Below are 21005 nucleotides of genomic sequence, written 5' to 3' on the forward strand. Positions count from 1 at the left end.
AGAGTGGATTATTCAACCTCGGTATTCAACAGAGGACACAATAGCATTTATACAAGCTTTTAAATACAGACATTAACCGTTTGATCTATCATAGCTGTTATCTAACGTGAGATGGAAAATATTTGGTGAGCAACCCAATGATGTAGGTCGCGCACAATGTCCCCAAACTGCAACTCCAGTTACAGAAGTACACTTCTCCCCCACCCGACCCCCTATGGTCTGGTAAACCAACTGAGTGACCAATGTGGGAAAAGCACCCCTCTTACCTATCCGCACAGCCAGAAGTCCCCATCCTCAGCACAACTTTGCCAATTCCGCTCATTTAATCCATACACCCGCATAGCAAAGGGTCTTGTATGTTTGAGCCTAAATGGACCCTTGCCCAACAGACCAGAAAGACTACACAAATGAAGTTACGCAGTACATAGAAATAGCTTAATATGTGATCACTACTGCATCCTTAAGTTATCTCATTACTACAGCACTACTGCATTGTAGAGTTTACATTGTCTGAACTGATGTTTATATCCTCACGCTATAGTACTCCATGAAGATAAGCTGCACAACTGACCCTAAAAGATAAAAGTGGTATATACATTTAAAGCAAGAGCATAACATGAACAGCTCACAAAGTTTCACTTCTAACTCAAAAGCTGCCCCCTCACAGTCATTAACCCCTATCAGAAATCCAGTGGGCAATCCACAAGGAACGCCAGGTGGTGCCCTACTTTTGTCACACCACTCTTTTCCGGATGTGATTCATTTGGCTTTTCACCTCTAAGGGACATCCACAATCATCGAATTTCCTACTCTTACATTGTTCCTCCAGTCACTCATTTTATACTTCCTCCTCACTATCTTATTAAATAGCAGTGCAAACACCCAAGCTAAACTCCTCAGACACCTCTCTCAACAACTATCCCACTACACCAATACTCTGAAATTTGTTTCTTCAGTCAGAAACCCTGGCATTCTTTTCTGTCCATAAAGAAAATGAAAGCTTTACCAGCCAACATTGGTACTGATGAAAGCTGTATTACTCAACATATACAAAATAAATTGGCACATGCTATGTAAGGTAGTCAAAACACTCAGCAATTCACAAGTATGGGGCAGACCGGAGTACTTCAGTAGTCTTGTAGTAGGCATTTCAAACTAAGCCTTCACCTCGTTAGGCAAGATTCTTAACTTCGCCAAGCAAACTTTATACAACCTACCAAGACATACCCCAACCCCTCTTCAGCATATCACCACAAAGCCTAATGGCTCCCTGCCAAGAACACGGTCTTCTACAATTATCTGCCATTTATATACAGAGACCGTAACGACTTCTCATGCAATAGCCCCGAGTCACACCAATTAGAAACCTAAAATCTACTCTATAGAGTTATTAAAATTATTACATTTACATAATCTGCTATATATACGGACAACAGTGATTATGGTCCCTTTAAAACAAGTATGGATACCTCATCTTAATATCAAGGCTGACTTACACATTTGACAGCAATCTCTAAGAATCAAAGTTGTAAGGCACATGAATAATATTTCTTACAAATTCAAAGACTAAAGCCAAAAAGTGGGACTTCTGTTGTCAAGGAACTTCCTCAAAACGTAAATACGTCTTGGACATATCAAAATGACGCGGTGTGGTTTAATCATCTGGCACACCTTCCTGGATAAGTGTGAAAGGAAAAACAGTTTAGCAGTCTCAGGCTATATTTCAAATATGCAATTCTTGTTTAACTTAAAGCTGCTATAAAAAATCTTGCCAGTTTCAAAGCTATATATTTCAAACAAGATCAGGTAATTAAGGTGCCATATGAAACTAGAATAACCTTTCTTAATGTTTTCAGTTGAATTTTCAAGACTACCTCAGAGCCAGAATGTTGTCACCCAAAATATATTCAAGATTTCTTTTGCGATTTAATGGTCTACCCTTATCCGGGGTCATAGCTCTATGTACCTCAAAGTAAGTCTGATAAACTTTTGCCTTGAAAGGTTTACTTATGGCCAAAAAATAGCTGAAAGATAAGACTAACTGTAGTTCTGCCAGCTTTATGCGAGGGGAGTTCCATTTCTGTATATTAAACTCTGAACCACACTTCATTCCATAACATCCAGTCTGGTGTTGGCAGCTCCCATATATACCTCAAATGCAAGCACTACTGTGATTGTTGATAACCTCACCATACTTCATATCAAAATTGACAAACCTGTAATCACTGACTAAACTGTAAGAGAAACAGTCAGATGTGGTTCCAACTAAGTATGGAAGTAAAGAGCAGTTGTATACCTTAACCAAGTGCAAGCCTACACCATATAAGTTCCAAATGAATGCCTTTTTAGGTCCAGTTTTCATATTTATCAAGAAATTATTGCTTGCACTGTAAGAAGATAAGTCTATTGTCTATTGATCTACTGGTGTCTGGTCAACAAGTACAAGGTCATCAGCATACATTGACAGCCTAGGATTAGAGGAAAGTATTTTGGAGATCTTAGGGATTTGGGAGGTCTCCCACATGGAGGCTGAAAAGGGTCAAGCATATATACATTCTTGCTTCAACCCATTTGTAGATTCATACTGTTCAGTGTTCACTCCACTCGATCCCAAAGCCACGTTGACCTACAAATACTCAAGAAGTTGTTGCAGCAATTTCAAGAGGCCTGCATCTAACTAGATCATAAAGTTAGGATTTAATTTTAATACAGCTACTGGTATACAACTCTGTCCTGAAGCGCTACAACTTTGGATGCTATTCATTTTAGAATATCATTTTATTAGGATTTAGAACTGATTCGACATACTCATGAAAAGCAAAGAATGAGTCAAATTATCAGAGGGTTAGTACCATAAAGTTCTCAGTCTACTTTTGTTTCGCAGTACTCCAGCCTGGTTCGGATGTACTTCAGCTATAACTCCAGGAGACAAGTGACCACAATTTCCATAATTTATTTTCAGGTTAATTGATCGTACCCAAAATTTGACTACAGTTACATTTTGCCTCTCATAAAACACTTCTCATTCCTTCCACAGTCTGATTTCATGTTTAAAGCTTTATCCTCTATTCGTAAGAGCAATGTGCACAACCTTTAAACGGTTTGCTCAATGCAGCTAACTCCTTATTAAACCATTTTCGAGGTGTCCATTTTCTGAATAAAACATTATGCCAGGAGGTGCTACAATTTCCGTAATATTTTTCCCATTGCGTTCTCACACTGAGCTCAGAATCAGGAAATTATCAGTTTGGGATTTCACCAGTGTTCAAAGGATAGGGATACAAAATACACAATATGCTTCTCCTGTTCAAACTCTGATGTCACCCATCTGTATAACCAGGGAACTAGCTTTGATTAAGAAAGATATTATCAAGATCTGAGTATAATCGCCACTCACTATCAACATTTCTAACAAACTGCAAGATCAGATAAAAATGAATAAAATCTATAAATGTATAATCCAATAATCTGTTTGAGAAAGGCTGGAGTGTGTGTAGTGCTTCGTAAAATCCATCTGGCAGCCCAATTTAATCTCAGCAACACCGAGGGAAAAGTACTTTCACTCAACCTTAATCAACATCATCATCATCATCTTTATTCGGAGCACACAAGTCTCCTTAAAAGATACACATATACAAAAGAAAAATGCAGATCAGTAAAACTCAAAAAATCTCATTAAAACCACCAACCATTAAAATGCATATCTATTGCAATAACAGTTAGCAATTTAGGCTTGGAGGATGACTACATATCAATTTAATGAAGGGTCTCAAAAGCACATTTCCTTATCTTAACACATTAAAAAATGGCTACAGAGAATCAAAATGCAAGTGAACTGCTGTAGGTATAGTAAGGCCAGCCTATATTGGACAAGGCCTAAATCCTTCAACAGAGGTAAAATATACTTATTTGGCACCTGATATAAATTACAAAAAATCAAAGATGTAAAAGTGATTGTTCGGAAAAATCATCACAGTGCGACACTGGTACACGAAATTAGTTCAGCCCCCTCCCCCCACCCCCCCACAAATAAAAGCTACATGCAAGTGTATTGTATTGTATTGTATTTAGATACATAGTAGTCAGCAGGAAGCAATAATACCCGTAATTTACCCAACATAAATACAGTTGAACGTCAGGATGGGACAATAGGATGGCATAAGAACGTACGGATTCTGTTTAATTTCAACCTCCGCATACTCATGGTCTCCAAGCTCACTCAGCAACTGCCCCAATTCCTTCCTATCTAACATCTACAGATCTTGTGGATCAAATAAATAATTTATCTTCTTCCCCAACTTTGCACAGAGTCTTGATATGATTAAACCATGCTATAAAGGTTAGCGCCATCCAGAGACAATCTCTAATTAGGTCTTGCTTTAGCCAGTTTAGAACTAACACCATACCACAGTAAGATGGGACCAATAACAGCTAAATCATCAATAAATGGCATGTCCAACTCTCTGCGACAGAGAATGTGTACTACTGGATGAATAATTAAAAATCCCTATATTGCTCTCTCAAAATACCTTATTTTTTTATTATTAGCCTCATGCTTAGATCACGGGTTTGTGGCGGTAAAGATAATCTCCAAGTATAAGAAATTATCGGTCTCCATATTTTTTTCTGCATGTATAAAAAATGACCAGTTTTTTTCCTACCAGGTCCTATCATCATGACAAATGTTTTCCACCACTGACTTTCAAAACTAGCCCTTCCCCCCCCCCCCAAAAAAAAAAAAATGTTTTTAAATAAAATAAAAAAAATTGCAAAACTGACTAAGAGATTGTAGCAAATTACCTGTGTGGGCCATGAATATGGAGCCGTCTGCATACAGTAAAATAGGTATGGGACGGTAGCCTATATACAGCACATCTAGTGATTTGTCTATCAGACATTTATCTATTCCATTTACAGAGAGTGAATAGGAAATGGGCTAATACAGTGGTTCCCAACCTGTGGTCCGGGGACCCCCAGGGGTCCGCAAAGCCTTCTCAGGGGGTCCGCGAGAGCCTGGAAAATTACAAAATATTGACAAATATTGACAAATTAGGTCCCCAGCTTCCAGTAATGACTCAGGCGGGGGTCCCCGGATTCCCATGATGATTCAGTGGGGGTCCCTGGGTTCCATTAATGTTAAAGTGGGGGTCCACAGAAATCAAAAGGTTGGGAACCACTGGGCTAATATACACCCCTGTCTGACCACCACCCCCTTCACCTCTGAAGTGTTCTGCGCATTCGCCTTTGTATCCATAAAGGACCGGGGCCAAAGTCTCAGAATAAAATGGCCAAATAAAATAGATAACTGCTGTATCCACCCCAACATCTGGTAATAAACGCCACAGCAGCGACAGAATTAAGGATATTCCAGTGTCTCCTATGAGTGTCCCAACAGGATTTAGCAAACCATCCTGTGTTTTTAAACATTCCGCGGGGGCAATTTAACATAGCCATTACATTTAAGGACAAGGAAGCAAAGGATTGAACTATAACATTCTCTGGCGCACTCGCATCTAAGCGCAGCCCAATCTCTTCTCAGCAGAAACTAGCCAACTCTCTTAAAAAATTCCCTTTAGTTTTTTTACCCATTTCTCGGCCACCTCACTCCTGCTAACTTCTCTCCCAATAAGGACTTCTTAAACATTATGTCAATAAAAGCAGTCAGGGGTATTATGGTCACTTAGACATAAGGAAGGTCATGAAAATCCTTTACAAGAGTACTTATATTGCCGGATATCAATAGTGCTTTGTTCACCATGTACTACAAAAAAGGGCCAGCTCTTAAATACTTAAATAAAAGGTTATTCGGGGCCTCCCCATATTTTGAGTGCGAGAAATGTGACTTACTCTCCCCTACCTCTTCCAATAACCCACAACTCCTACCTTCATTTAAAGCACAGAATTGTACGCTACAATCCCCTACCCAAACTATATAGAGATCGCCCGAGTTAACAAATATTTCTATTTTTTGCCTAGAAGTGAGATTAAGTCCACAACATTATTATTAAAAGGTATTTGAAAACGTTTCTGCCCTCCCTTCCATTTGTAACAAACCATTTATCAGTTGGGGGATTTCGGGCTTTTGAAAAACACACTGACCCTACCTTCGTATTATTTGAAATAAGAGTTGCCAAACCCCCTTTCGCTCTTCCTTTTTTAGAGGACATAGCGAGGGTACAAATAGTACTAAACACTTCAACATAACAAGTAGACATCATGTATGTTTCCTGCAGACATGCAATAGGGAAGCTTTGGATGAAACCAGTCATTCTTTACTCACCAATTTAATTCTCATCCCTGCAACATTCCATCTCAACACCCTCAAATTCCTCTCAATGTACAAACGATATAATTTCTTCTATAAGCTTCAAAACCATTCCCCCTAAGGGGAGCCTATTCCCTCTAGCAACTGAGCATCTGGTCGTCTGAGTTCCTCAAAATATAAAAAAAAAAAAAAAAAATTATATATGAACCCAACCACTTGGGGCCTGTTTGAAGTGGAAGGCGGAGCTACAATTCAGGCTGATTGGTCTATACAAATACCCTAGAGGGACCACAGAGATCCTACTGTCCTCACATGGGTAGTCTGCAAAACCTGTGAGGGCCTTTTCCACTAAAAGTGTAGAATTAATATTTACAACAGAATCATTTTAATCTGTTTTAGGCCCCGGAACGACCCACTGAGTCCTCATTATCATATTAATTCCTTTGATGACATACTGAAATCTTCCAGGTCTCAAGTCAATCCAAATTTCACCTTGCTCCTCCTGTTCTTCAACTTGCCCTAGAGCCAAGAGGGAGCCATTTTTAAAACAATCAAATACCATGTGCATTCAGGCGTTAAGTGCTATGTCCAATGAGGCATCCTTATTTAAACTGCGCTTATCAACTGGATCAAAAACACAGAACAGTATCATACCCAATATAGCTCCAATGAAGGGGAGCGCCTGCGAAGCAGTCAGGAATGACTTTGCCAAGTTGGAAGTAAACCTCAAATATGTTAAAAGGTTACCCCTAGTCTGGAGGTGGTTGATTGCCTAGGGCGAGCGGCCTTCAAGCAGACAGTTGTTAAGGTAGAGGACGACAGGAACCCCTGGCCTCCATAGATATGTGCAACCACTGCAATCACTTTTGTGAACACAAGAGGGGCACTTATTAAGCCAAAGGGAAGCACAGCGAACTGTAAGTGCTCCTCCCCCACTGTGAACTGCAGATAGCGCTTGTGGGAATGCACAATGCGGATATGGAAATAAGAATCCTGTCGGTCCAACGCTACATCTAGTCTCCAGGGTCGATGGCAGAAGAGACCGGGGATAGAGCGAGCATCTTGGATTTCACACTCCACAGGAATACATTGAGAGGGAGAAGATCAAAATAGGACAAAGACTTGTGCCCTTCAATGGCACAAGGTAGTAGTGATACACCCAGTTCTTACTTTTGGGGCTGGAATAGTCTCTATGGCCCCTTTGACCAGAGGGCCTGTACTTCCTGCTTCAAGAGGGACAGAAGATCCTCCATCAGGAGCTATGAGGCTGGCAGGAGGTGTTGCAACATGAAAAGAAACGGAAGGAATTAACCCCACAAAACTTGCAGGACCTACATAAGTGATGGCTTGAAACCGTGGGAGAAAATGTTGAATCCAATCTCCAAGAGAGTTGGGGGGTGTGGGGGTGCACCTGGAAGAGCACATTAAAGTGTCATAGCAGCTGCAGCAACTGTGGGAGCAGGTGATTGGGCATCTTGCTGCCCCAGTTGCCCAAGTTGCATGTGGGTACCGCGATCTCCGCCATGAAAAGGCTTTAGGGCCTGGTGGGCAAGTTGCATAGGCTAGCGATACTAAAAACCCCTACCACAGACACGGAGGGGACAAAAATACTGGCAAACTTACACAGCGGAGCAGACAAGACCAAAGAGTGTGCTGTGGCCCTGTGGTCTTTAAACCGATAAAGGGCCAAGCCTGCTTTCTCGCCAAAGGGCAATCTATTATTGAAGACTGGATATCTACACAGAAGCCCGAATATCTCATCCAGGTGCATCTCCTAAGTGCACGATGACGGCAACTGCCCAACCAAGGCAATCAGTTGTATCCACCCCGCAATGATTGCATAATTTTGCCACATTGCAATCATTCTAGTTTGTGTAAGTGTGGTGCGCAAGTCGCCTGGTACAGAAGGTAGTACCTGAGCGACAGTATGATGTGTAACAGCGAAAGAGTTAGCTGCTGTTATTCCATAATGTCAAGCTCAGGGAGAAAATGTGCTTGCCAAAGGTTTTGAGGTACTTGGACTCAATGAGGTGTGTTAATAGGGAAGGCACTGGAAGGTTGACTTTGCTTGTGGATGCCTGCACCACCAGATGTTGAGTTAGAAAAGCTGAGTCTGTGAGGGCCTCACTGAACTGTAGCAGGGGTTCAGTAGAAGCCTGTCCAGGGAGCAGACGCTCAGTGAGAAGAGAACACAGACTTTCACTTCCACAGTGGGCAATTGGTGGTAAATAACCACTGCCACCCTTCGCATCACCACTGCATAGGAGTGTCTTTCTTCAGTAGCTGGCCCAGGTGGAGAGACCAGACCAATGTCTGGACAAGTATCAAGTCCACTGGCATCTTGTAGCTCATCATACCAGTTGTCCACATTATTTGGGTGAGCAAATTCATCCCCTTCATCAAAATGGCCATTGTCAGAATCTGTGCCAAAAAGATTAAGGATGATCTGGGCCCTTCCTTGAAGCAAAGTATCTGAGCGCGATGGGCTGCCAGAAGGCTGCAGCACAGTGGGACCAGGGTGCAGCCTCTGTCAAAGTTGAAGCACAGTCAGCGTGTAGTCAACTGCATTGACGCGCCTGAGTCTTGTGTGAGTTGCGGTGTCAAGACCAATGTCAGCACTGAAGCTGATGTGGACTGGTGACTGGTCCACGGTGTCCAGCTGGCAGTGAGAGCAGACACGCTAGTAGAGTCCCAGTTGGTGGTTCTCATGGTTCATGGGACCTGAGGCGTACCAATGGGAGCCTGCAGTGTGTTAGGGAGGTAGTGTTGCTTCACAGAACTTGTAGATTTACAGTAGTGTCAGATTCTCTGGGACGAGAGTGACAATCTACTCCAATTGAGGTTGAGTTTGGGGGCCAGATCGACAGGCACATTAACACCCTCGTATCTTCTGTGTGAATTTAAAGGGCTGAGGCCTATTCAGACTTCTTATGCTTCTTTGACTTATCGTAGGACTTAAGACTGACAAAGATCTGCCATGGGAACGACTGAGGACACGTATGGGACCTTAACTTTGACCTTAACCAGTCACAGTGTGGGATCTTCTGGTGTTTGGCGACATACAGCTTTGCCTCACAGTCAAAGATGGCCCTCAAATTCATGAAGGCAGTGTTCCCACCGGTGTTGGGATTCGTGGTTCAACGCCAAGCACCACATGCAAATCCAGAGGGGACGTGACGGGCATTTGCTTATAACAGTCCCTACAAAGTTTGAACCCTGTCTTTTAAGAGAGTGACATGTTCCCCTGCACATTGGTATTTAAAGTTCAATTTTGATAAAGTAATCCTGTGAAGAGGTGAGAGATAGATCTGGACCCACGTCTTGCAATGCAGAAAGCTAGAACTGCTGTTGGTGTGCATCAGTGGTGCTTATGTGCAGATCCGTACATCACTTCCAAAGAGGAACAATGATGGTGAAAAGCTGCACGACACCCCCTACCAGCAGGCAGACACACTTCAGTACATTTTCTGGATCCAGGGAATATTCTAAATGTGAGGAATCTAATGTTCTAAGTATCCATCAGAATGTGACACATTAACAAAATGAACAGAAGCTATGTTTTTAGTTTCGCTGTAAGGGTCTGTCTGAACTAAAATATATTGAGTAACTGAAGGCAAATTTGTGAGAGACATTTCCCTACAGTTTTAATACAAAAATGCAGCCATCTGCTGTAAAGGAGATTCAAACAGCCATTTTATTAGTTTACCATCCCTATGTTGACAACTGTTAACACTTTATCTATAGAAGGAAGGGTAGATTGTGGGCTTACACTTTCGGGTACCAGTGTCAGTTTATTTAAACGAGCAGAATCAAGTATAGTTGAGTTTTTTTTTTTTTTTTTTTTAATGGGAGAAGACAATGTAACCTTCTCGGGACCTGAGAAACAAGTGACAATTTGCATTTCCTCCCCAGCTGGCAGCATCCTTTCAGATATCAGTAACGATAAATGCCTCACTTCAAAGTTAATAGAAGCGTGTGCTACTGACACAATCGCCCATTCAATTAATTATTCAGGAAGGGAATTAAAAAAATACTGTGGAATTGATAGTCGTGAATGCATCGTTTTCATCTGAAAACGTGTACCTTTAACCAATTCATCAATGGCTTCCTTCGTAACGTTAGCAAGTAAATTTAGTAATGGCTGAACAGACTATCGACATTTTAAAATAATACATTCAAATAAAGTATTAAAACTTGGGAGTTCTCCTAGTGGAAAAGTCTACCATGCCCCGTACAAAAATCCTTCATACTGCACTTGGAGCCCTTCGCACTGTCCCTCTGCATCAGCCCACTTCTGTAGCATGGATGATGTCAATGGGTAGACCAAGTGAGGGTTGTCAGGCTAAGTAAGATACAAGGTCCTACAGCTTTCAGGTCTTTGGGTCAAAAGCCCCATCTAAAAAATGAAACAGTATCTAAATGTTTGTTTCTTGCCAGCCAACAAACTAAAAATTGCAGAACAGAGTGCAATAGTCATGTCCAAGGTCCAAAGAGGTTTTGACAATATAAGGACATCTACGGAAACTTAAACAAGAGTGGACATTACCCACGTATGCTAAACATATGAATATTTCTTCATGTGGTGTATTTAATATTAGAGAGTGAAATACTGCGGCCATGCATTCGTGTCTTCACCACCCTTCAAGGTACAACTAGCGCTAGTATTTCACACCCTAGCCGATATGTTTATCATCCCTCTATCACCAATTTGAGTGTAGTCATTGCTGCAATGTAGAACATTTCTGATCTAATGATAATGTGCTACATAAATAAGTAAAAAAGGCAAAAGACTTGAACTGACTGAAAGCCTCCACAACCAGTAAGATGTTTAGACACTGGCACAGGAAACAGAACATTTCATAAGAATTGATCCATGTAGTAAAGCCGTAAAACTGTTCTAGGAAACTCAAATATGACACCAAGCATCACTCAGCGTTGAAAAGCTGTACCTGTGGATTGGACAGCTGTCCTGATACAACATTTTACCTTACTGTGGCAAGGGGAAATTGAGTTGTTTTGCGTGGAGCCAAACAAAGCCTGCTGATCTGCTAGTATCTATCGTTTTCATTCCTGCCATATGATTAGGAATCGCAGAGGTGCTTTTGATTAGCCCGAAAACCAGTGTTCTGCTGCAAAGCAGCACCAATGGCAAGATAGTAACATCAGGCCTTCTAGTGCCCTATAGTTGCGCCTTATGAAACTGCTGGGCGTGGTTCTATTGCACACACAGTACCATAGTCAGGTTCCTGACCATTTTGGTAGATATAAAAAAATGAAACTCAGGAGAGATGCAAGTAGAATAAATACATTAGGAATACTGCTTTATCATCACGATAGCTTCTTACACGCATAATGCATCAATACTATCCCTACTGATGAGGGCCATAGAAAAGCACACTTGAGAAAAGTATTATGCCAACTAAATACATACAATATATACATTTTTGCAGGACTAGTAGAACAACGTATTGACATCAATTCACTCATTATCATACTTGGGTTCTGTTCTCCATTTAAAGGACCCATTTGCTCTCCCAACTATGCATCATACAGTTTTTGTTCCTTTCTCCCAGTTCTTCCAAGAAAAGATCTCCTCTCAAAGAAGAGTGCTTTCCAGTCTAGCTGCTGAAGCAAAGTGAAAGCTCTATAGTCAAGAAAGAGAGAGAAGCTAGTTTTCACTTACCTATGTAAACCCTCCTGCTGTATCGTTGCATCAGCAACAACACAAATACATGAAGAGGAATTAGGTTGATAATGAATACATAACCACCCCATGCAGAGACCTATGGAGGGAAAAAGAGTTAGGTCAGACATTAGAACTTAACGCTTATAGAATTTTACTCCAACATTTCAGAAGACATGGTAGATCAGAGACTTCCTAACATGTCTCAAATTTTGTTTTAACATAATCATGTCAAGTATCAAAATGGATGAATTCCCCAATTATTGATCATTCATGTTCCTTGTTGCGAGGAGTTTACTAAGTAGAATCTACATTAACAGTTCAACTCTTAGGAGACTATTTTGTAAGTACACAAAGTCTCCTAAAGGATGACTTGGAAGAGTAAAGAAAAAAAAAACATGCATATTAAGACACGAGCAGCTTACATTGTTATGTTAAAGTTAGTAACAGTCCTAGTTTGGACGACTCCCCAAACACCCAAGTCTGTAATATGAATAAAGCAAGTGATAGAAATAGGGTGTAGTCAGGATATGGGAGATACCCAGTTCAGATAACCTCTGCTCACCCCCTTGGTAGCTTGGCATGAGCAGTCAGAATTATCTCATTAGCAATGTTTAAAGCATTTGCACATAACACACGGCAATACAGTGAAAACACTACAAAAGGACACCACACCAAATTTAGAAAAATAGCCAATATTTATCTGTGTAAAACAAGACCAAGACCAAAACGACAAAAATCCAACATACCATAATAAAGATATGAATTTTGCAAGAATTAACTTAAAAATACAGTTCCTTGAAGTCGATAGCTCCATCTGGAGCTATCACGGTGTCGTGAAGAACAAATCCAACAGTTCAGGCCAGCCGCGGAGTTGCGGGCCAGCTATGGTGTCAGGAAGGCTTGCAAACAGTACCCAGGAAATGTAGGGCACTGTGATCCACGTGATGAGATCCGGAGTGCGGTGTCACTGGCATCGGTTCTGGAGGTTGGAGCGGGGGTCATTAGGCCCTTGAAGTCACAAGCGTTGCAGATCAAACTCCGGGCTGATGCCTAAGTCAGGAGAGCTGGTGTGGATGGGTTCAGGTTTGCGGTGCGAAGTGGGAGGATGCTAGGTACAGTGCCCACAGGTCACGGTGTAGTCAGCGGCTCAGTGACAACACCCTGCAGCGACGGTGAGACCAGGGCTGCGGTGTGAAGCAGAGCAGTGCGTCGTGCGGTGTCTCCAGGTCACGGTGCAGACAGCGTCGTCGCTGAAGCGCGGTCTTCGGTAGGCCCAAGACAGTGGTGCGAGGCAGGCTTTGTGCAGCGCCCACGGGTCACGGTACAGACAGGGGCATCTGTTGACGATACTGGAGTTGATGTCAGTGGACCGGGGCTGCGGTGCGGGACGGTGCTTAGTGTACCACACGAGCAGTCTCCACAGGCCAAGGTGCAGGCAGCGGCGCCAGTGTCAGCGCAAAGCGTTGTTGGGGATGCCAAGGCTGCAGTACGAGCCAGATGATGTGGGGCGCGGGGCCCACAGGTCACAGTGCAAACAGCAGCTCGGTGGCGGTGTCAGATGGTGGCGTCAGTGAGACCAGGGATGCAGTGCAATGTGGGGCACGGTGCAGTCATCGGTGTTGTTGACGGCGTTGCAGTGGTTTTTATTCTGCTGCAGCACAAAACACACAGTTCCCAGTGCTGTAGGAAGATGAAGCTTAAAACATGGCTTTTTGAGCAGTAACTGGCAACACCCCACCACTCCCCCCACCACCTTGAGACCCTAACGGGTGGGTAGTGCGCTTAAGAAATTATTTGACGATCGATTGAAGCTGAAATCTTTGATACCCCTGAGACTTCCAAAAGGAGGCAAGCTCTACTCCAAGCCCTTGGAGAACCCTCACAAGCAGGATTCACACCACAGTCCAGCCTTTGCCCTCTAAGGCAGAAACAGCAACTGCAGGCCAACCAAGCAAAGCACACACTGCAAAGGGCAGTACTCCTCCTCCAGCTCTTCTCCTTGTCAGAGGTTCCTCTTGATCTAGAAGTGTTCTTGAGGTGATCTCCAGTCTGGGGTTTTGGGTCCAATACTTACACCCCTTTCTGCCTTTGAAGTTGCCCAACTTCAAAGAGAAGTCTGTTGTTTACAGGATCCTGCCCTGCCTTGCCTTGCCCAGGCCAGGCCAGGCCAGGCCCCAGACACAGACCAGGGGGTTGGAGAAAGCATTGTTTGAGGGCAGGCAAAGCCCATTCAGGTGTAAGTGACCACTCCTCCCTCTACTGTAGCCCAGATGGCTCATCAAGATCTGTAGGCTACACCCTAGCTCCCTTTGTGTCACTGTCTAGAGGAGATTCACAAACAGCCCAACTGTCAGTCTGACCCAGACAGGGAATCCACAAACAGGCAGAGTCACAGAATGGTTTAAGCAAGAAAATGCCTGCGTTCTAAAAGTGCCATTTATAAACTAGCAGTCTAAAAAACAACTTCACTAAAAGATGTATTTTTAAATTGTGATTTCCGAGACCCAAAGTTCCATATTTCTATCTGCTCTCAAAATGAAACTGCACTTTGAGGGAATTTAAAGGCAGTCCCCATGTTAACCTATGAGAGAGATAGGCCTTGCAACACTGAAAACCGAATTTGGCAGTATTTCACTGTTCGGACACGTAAAACACATCAGTACATGTCCTGCCAATGGGGCTAACTAGGGCCTTCGTTTGGGGTGCCTTACATACACAAAAATGGAAGGCTTGTGCCTGGCAAGTGGGTACACTTGCCAGGTCGAATTTGCAGTTTAAAATTGCACACAGACACTACAGTGGCAGGTCTGATACATGTTCACAGGGCTACTCATGTGGGTGGCACAATCAGTGCTGCAGGCCCACTAGTAGGATTTGCTTTACATGCCCTGGGCACCTCTAGTGCACTCGACTAGGGACTTACCAGTACATCAAATGTGCCAATCATGGATAAACCAATCACCAATACAATTTAAATAGGGGGCACTTGCAATTTAGCACTGATCAGTGGCAAAGTGCGCAGAGGCAATAAACCAGCAAAAACAAATCAGAAAAAATAGGAGAAGGCGTCAAAACGTTTGGGGATAACCCTGCAAATAAATAGTGTCAATAAAGTAGTGATGCATGAGCTCGGATGGTTGAGTTCCAGACTCTGATCGCTCTCGGAGAGGAGGATTGAGCCATTTTATTCAAAAACATTTTAGTTAATTTCTCTTCTACCAAAAACACTGGCTGTCTTAAGTTTTGCATGGTCCCTTCTTTTGAAGCTTGACCTCTCTACCTCAATGCTGTATATTACTTTTTGGAGCCTTTTTACATTCTATTACTCAATATTTAAGATAAGTGTTCATTATTTTTTCCTTCCGTAATGTTCCAGTTCTTATGTAAAGGATCCTAAAACATTTGGGGAATGTCAGTGCTACATAAAACAGCATAACTAAAATAAACAGTCTGGAGACTTGTAACATGGTCACACTGACAGCCTATCCACATCCTTTCAAAAGATCCAACCATCAACTGAGCAAGAGAAAGTGCACTGTAACTCCCCACAGAGGCCACCAGACCTCCTATTTCTTAGCACAAATGTGGACGTAAAGGTACTTAACAGGTGAGCCTGGTTAGGGAGGAGGGCAGGTCGCATGTGAATGAAGCATACCAACACTGGAGAACTACAGTTAAAGGTAGCTAATTTTTTTCTTCTCCAGTATTGGATCTTTCATAGAATCACATGCTTGAGTAAGAGTAGCAGTGAACTGTACAAAAAAGGGTAAGCTTGAATGCTTTAATAAATCTCAGTCACTGGTATTTATTTAGGCTGTGTCCCAATCCATTGTTATTTGGCACACCATGCAAACTCAGTTTCGACCCAGCTGCATGTAAATCAGTCTTGACCCAGCGCAAATGGGAACAGCCTAGCCCAAACATTCAGGCCAGGTCCTCCCTGAACCAGAACACAAGGAACCCAGGACAAATTTCACCCTTATTACCTCATCATCCACCATTTCAATAGAAAGGCCATTACCATGAAATCGTAGCCTCTCAGAAGCCAAACATATAGCTGTGAGGTGTTTGCAACTAGACGTAGAGCCTTGCTCTAATCATGTGAGACCGGAATAGAAAATTGGTATTTTACTAGAGGTGCAACTGAAAAGGAGATACCAATAGTACTAGTAACATACTCATCCCTGGTCAATCTTTGTCACCACAATTACCATCCCATTGTTTCTGCACCATATGCAAAAACCTAAGAGGTGGGAAAGAATAAATCAGGACGAATGACCAAGGGATAGATACAGCATCCCCTATGCCTTTGTAGCGGAGCTGCAAAAAAAATCCACCTGTGGCTACTCCAACAAAACTCAAAAGTGTGGCTGTATATTTCTCTATGTAGGCTTTGCCTATGCAATATAACAACCAATACATAATTCACTTGTACACTGTTCTTCACTTGATGGAATGATTAAATCAAGAAGTCTACAGAAGTCTACAGTAAATTCTACCACAACCGCATTTCGCTTTCATCTTCACACTAATTCACCAAACCCATACCAAATTGGTTATGAAGGATCCTAGTATTTTCTATGATACGTCCACATTCAGCTTTTGTATTTTTAGGAGAAATTGCTTAAACATCAGCCTACCCCAAAGTGAAATAGTTTTATGTGGTGCTCTGACATTTTGTCCAATTAAACAGCTCTCTTCTTGATCACAAACCAATGAGGAACATATTGGTCACCAAATGTGCTTGATAGTCTAACAATGGCAGCAGTTGCCTGTGAGCAGGCTGGTGTCTCATTCACTACCGCAGGTACCAGGATACTATCAGATACCACCAGCAATCATTGCGTGGGCACCAATGCTACTCCTACTTTGCTTACAGAAGTAACTAAAAAGGCTGAATTATCATATGTCCTTTTAATTCCAAAGTAATGTAAGAGGTAATTAGCCCAAAAAACCTGTTGCATCCTTTCTTGCTCAAAAACAGATTTAAAAAAAAAAATTATTACATCGATTCTCTGTACGCAGAAAATTGTTTTCAAAGTGCCTATTATTGAACCGCTTGGTTATTTTTCCTTTCATTAACTTTTTTTTCTTAGTTTGTTTTTGGTAGCACGAAGCCGGACCCAAAAGCATATGATAGTTTGACAAAAGAAGCAGAGTAAAAAGGGAATTTTTTCCTTTTTAGGAACAGGGAGATTAAGGCATTTACTCAAAAGATGCTGGAAGATTTGAAAGTGGCTTCCCATTTTCCAAAGCCAACAGTTCTTGCCACAAGGCCAAATTGGCATCACTTGGAACATACTCGCAACAGTCTTGAAAAGTGATAAAATCCCTTCCAAGGAGCGCTCTTTTTTTTCCTTTTTTTTTTTTTTTTTTTAAAAAATAAAAACAGATAGTGGTTCAGTTAGGGATAGGCTCATGATCAGGATTTTATCCTAAATACTTTAAAATTGTAAAGAAACTAAAAAAAAAAAAAAAAAAAATCAAAATCACCTTGTATGAACTGTTAGAAAAGGAATATGAATTTCACCAGTTGTAAAGCTTAAGACATTCTTTATATGCGTTTACACAGCACAAACTACACCTTGGAGGGCATCAAAGCACTACAGAGCAAAGGCAGCTCCGAGAAGATGCTTACACAGCGTGTGAGAACGCTTTAATTCAAAGGAAACAATGCTTGATTTGAACAGGTTTAGTTAGCTGCAGTTGACATGACTGCGGCTTACTCTGCAAGCACCAACATTCATTTTACCATAACAGGAAAAAATGTAATGTACTTTTCAAATTACATGAATGAGATCTCTTCATGCATGCACCTCTTCTGTGTATTTCGATTGAGACAACAGGATTTCATGGTTATGTTTGTTTAACTAAAATGTATTAAATTGTGTTAATCAAGAAGAAATCCTTGTGCAGAATGTGTCCCATTCTGCACAAAGTTTGTGTTACCTGTTTTTATTTATTGCACAAATGCCATGTGATTTTTTGAATTTCCTAGGTACACCTTATTAAAATTATGCATGCATGTAGATCCTCCTAAATGTTCCTTAGTTGATATGGCATTTCTTGAAAGACTATAGGTTTATGTGCATTTAACTTTATTGGTACGGCCTTGTTATGTCACATCTTACCATGCCGAGTGCGTGGCTTTCGCTGGCTGAAACCTATAAAGTGTGCCCTCCTTTCTGGAAGAAGTGCCACTGCACGCTCGTTTGTTTGTTGATGTATACTTCGTCTTTTCTTTAAGATGACCAGATTCTGTGCTAGTCCTATTGCTGAACAATATGTTGGTGCATCTGACTATATAATTGCTTTGTAAACGACAATGTTGAGCGCCTCGCATTTGCATGACATGATGCATTGATGCTGATCTGAAGGAGACTTTTTTGCTGTCCGTACCAATTCTTAAATTTGAATATATCGTTTTGATTTTGATTCTGAATTTTATCCTGTGACGGTTTTGTACTTGCACAGAGGCCACTGTCTGATAAGACTCACACTGCCCGGACCTGCATTTCAACCCTTTAGATATATTAATTAAAAGCATTGACAGCAGACAAGGCATTTGCATTAATACAGACCGATTAACAGCTGATGGTGAACACAGAATAAGTCCGATGCATGCGAGTTGATGTTGGGTCAGGGAAGCCAACGTGAAAATTGTTTTTATGAATTGTCTGAACGTCAGGAATGAGAGGCCAGTCTCAGGAGAAGAGTTAAATTGTTCCATGATAGAAGTGGAGAAGAGAACAGTCTTCTGGTTTTCAAATTCCTTCCTTGGGAATTTGAGTTTTTATCTGGTTAGGACTGTCTCTGGTGTATATTTGACACCTGTACGGGATGGGTCAGACAGAGTAGGAAGGACTCGTACAGCAGTGAGCCAACCATGTGCACAATGACGTTTTATCATTTGCCAAGCCAGTAATGTTGTACAGGGGCCGGCAATGCCTTGCATCGAGGCAGTGGATATCAGTCTTTGTAACTCAAGTGCACCACCTGCATCACTAGCAGACCGTCTTCATAAAACGAGCTTGAAATCTCACGGAAACCGCCTTTACATTAGTTCTTTCTGGGCAACTGTGGGTGAGTTGGGGGCGTGAAAGAGGGAAGGAGTTCTCAGTTGATTGTCAATGAATTCCAAGAAGGGTCAGTATGCCAAGGCCTCATTTCAGATGTGTGCATACATGTACATGATGAAACACTAATGGAATCAGGAAGACCATTAGCAGCTATGTATCTTTGTGGTACACCAGTAGAAAAGGTACTACAATGGGGTACACTACAAAAGAATTGCAAATTTGACTAAAATGGAGAGGCCACTGAACAATGTACATAAAGAAACATGTTTTCTGTGCCAACGTTCTCTCGTTGTCAAATAAACATGCCATGTAATAATATCAAGACCGCATCTTGCCTTTAAAACAGTGGTGACACGTTGTCATACGATATTACTAACCTTAGAGTTAAAACATTTGGCCATAAAAAGAAAAAAAAATGAGGCAGGAAAAAACAGAATATCAAAGGAAACAGTTGGATTAGGATGAGTGAAAATGTTCGAGATAAGGGTTAGATTAAGGTTGGATTAAAGGGCAGGGAAAGCCATAATATTACAGTGAGGATCCGGATTAGCCAAATAGCATTAGGTTTATGGTAAGAATTAAAAGTGAAGGATATGTTTTAGAGTTGGGGAATGGAAAAGAGAAAGAATAGCATTAGATTAGTGTAAGGGCTAAAGTAAACGTTATGGCTTAGAATATGGGATGAGAAATAAATGGACTAGAAATACGTTTGAGTAGAGACAGGGGCCAGTAGCACTGCATTTTGTTAGAGGTGGGTGATGGGAAAATACAAGAAACGTCTAGCAATTTGTTTTCTTTTGTTTTTTAAACAGAGGTTAGCTTAATCACGGAGACACATCTTTTGTGAATAATTTGAAAGTGATTTGGCTTAAATAAAGTCATACATTTAAGGTTTTATTTTATTACATCATATATAAAATGGAAAGCTTACCATATAAAAGTAGGACAAACAGCAGCATATTGACCAAAAGACTGATCCAGTTTTTACAGATTTCACCTGAAAATATAAATCATACATGAGAACGTCAGACAACAGGCACTATACAAATACATATAATAATATTTTGGAGTACAACAAGCAAAAAAAAAATTAATATGCAGTAATTATTGGTGGGTAGCAGCAGCACACTACAATTCTTTCAGGCATTCGAAATCAAATCAGCAGAAATCTCAGTCACAAAATGGAACCCAAAGCCTACGAATATAACTAAGGTCTCGAGGAAGAGTTTTAGAACTTGGGCACAAGGACGATGGGATTATAATTATGAAATAACAAGAAAAAAAAACTAAGAGTACCAATGTTTGCTGGGATGGGACTTATTTCAGACCTGGCATTAGCCAAGAACGTTATATTTTTAATAAAAACCTATACGTATAATTCGTTGTAGGTGATATCAGCCAGCTCTTTTAATCCACAATCCTGTTTCAGACCTCACCTGAGCAGCAATTAAGCCATTTCTAGCAGCTACTCCCTCTGGATGACGCCTGTTCCAGTGCACCACTAGTGAAGCCCCACTCTCTCTTCTGCATGTGCGTACAAAGTATGCATGGGTAGCAAAGTGCCCTTCACTTGAAGGGCACATATGCAGTAGAGGAAGCTTAAAGTGAAAAACTGGATCGCCAACATGCAGAATCACTATAATGTACATGTGCCAAAGAGCATGTACTTGAGTGTGCACCATCTACACCACCGTATCTCTATACAGACCCCCACCTGCACAGTCACAGACCACTGGGACGGAAGGGTGGCAGGGCTGGGGCAATCAAGACTGCAGTTAAAACAAGACATAACTTAATGATTTCTAGGGGGGATGCAGGGAATAATTTACCTCTGCATTGTTATTTTTCTGCAGTGGGTACTGGGCTCGATGTGTAAAGGGGATGGGAGAGCCAGGGTAATCAGGGGTTAATCTGCTCCAATTGCAGCAACTGGATTCCTAGAGAAAGCCCTCACGTCTGGTGTCGTGGGGACACT

General features: G+C 41.7%; 1 protein-coding gene across 1 annotated transcript in view; it reads right to left on the minus strand.

Moving 5' to 3' along the window:
• STT3B (STT3 oligosaccharyltransferase complex catalytic subunit B) overlaps positions 1-21005 on the minus strand; it is a 213079-nt gene that overhangs the window by 98347 nt on the left and 93727 nt on the right. The window contains exons 4-5 of the mRNA XM_069212000.1: positions 19962-20027; positions 11949-12048 (exon numbers count right to left, since the gene is read on the minus strand). Of these exons, the coding sequence (XP_069068101.1) occupies positions 11949-12048; positions 19962-20027 (166 nt within the window). The remainder of the gene's footprint in view (positions 1-11948; positions 12049-19961; positions 20028-21005) is intronic.

The sequence above is a fragment of the Pleurodeles waltl genome, chromosome 10 (assembly GCF_031143425.1).
Source record: "Pleurodeles waltl isolate 20211129_DDA chromosome 10, aPleWal1.hap1.20221129, whole genome shotgun sequence".
NCBI classification, from domain to species: domain Eukaryota; kingdom Metazoa; phylum Chordata; class Amphibia; order Caudata; family Salamandridae; genus Pleurodeles; species Pleurodeles waltl.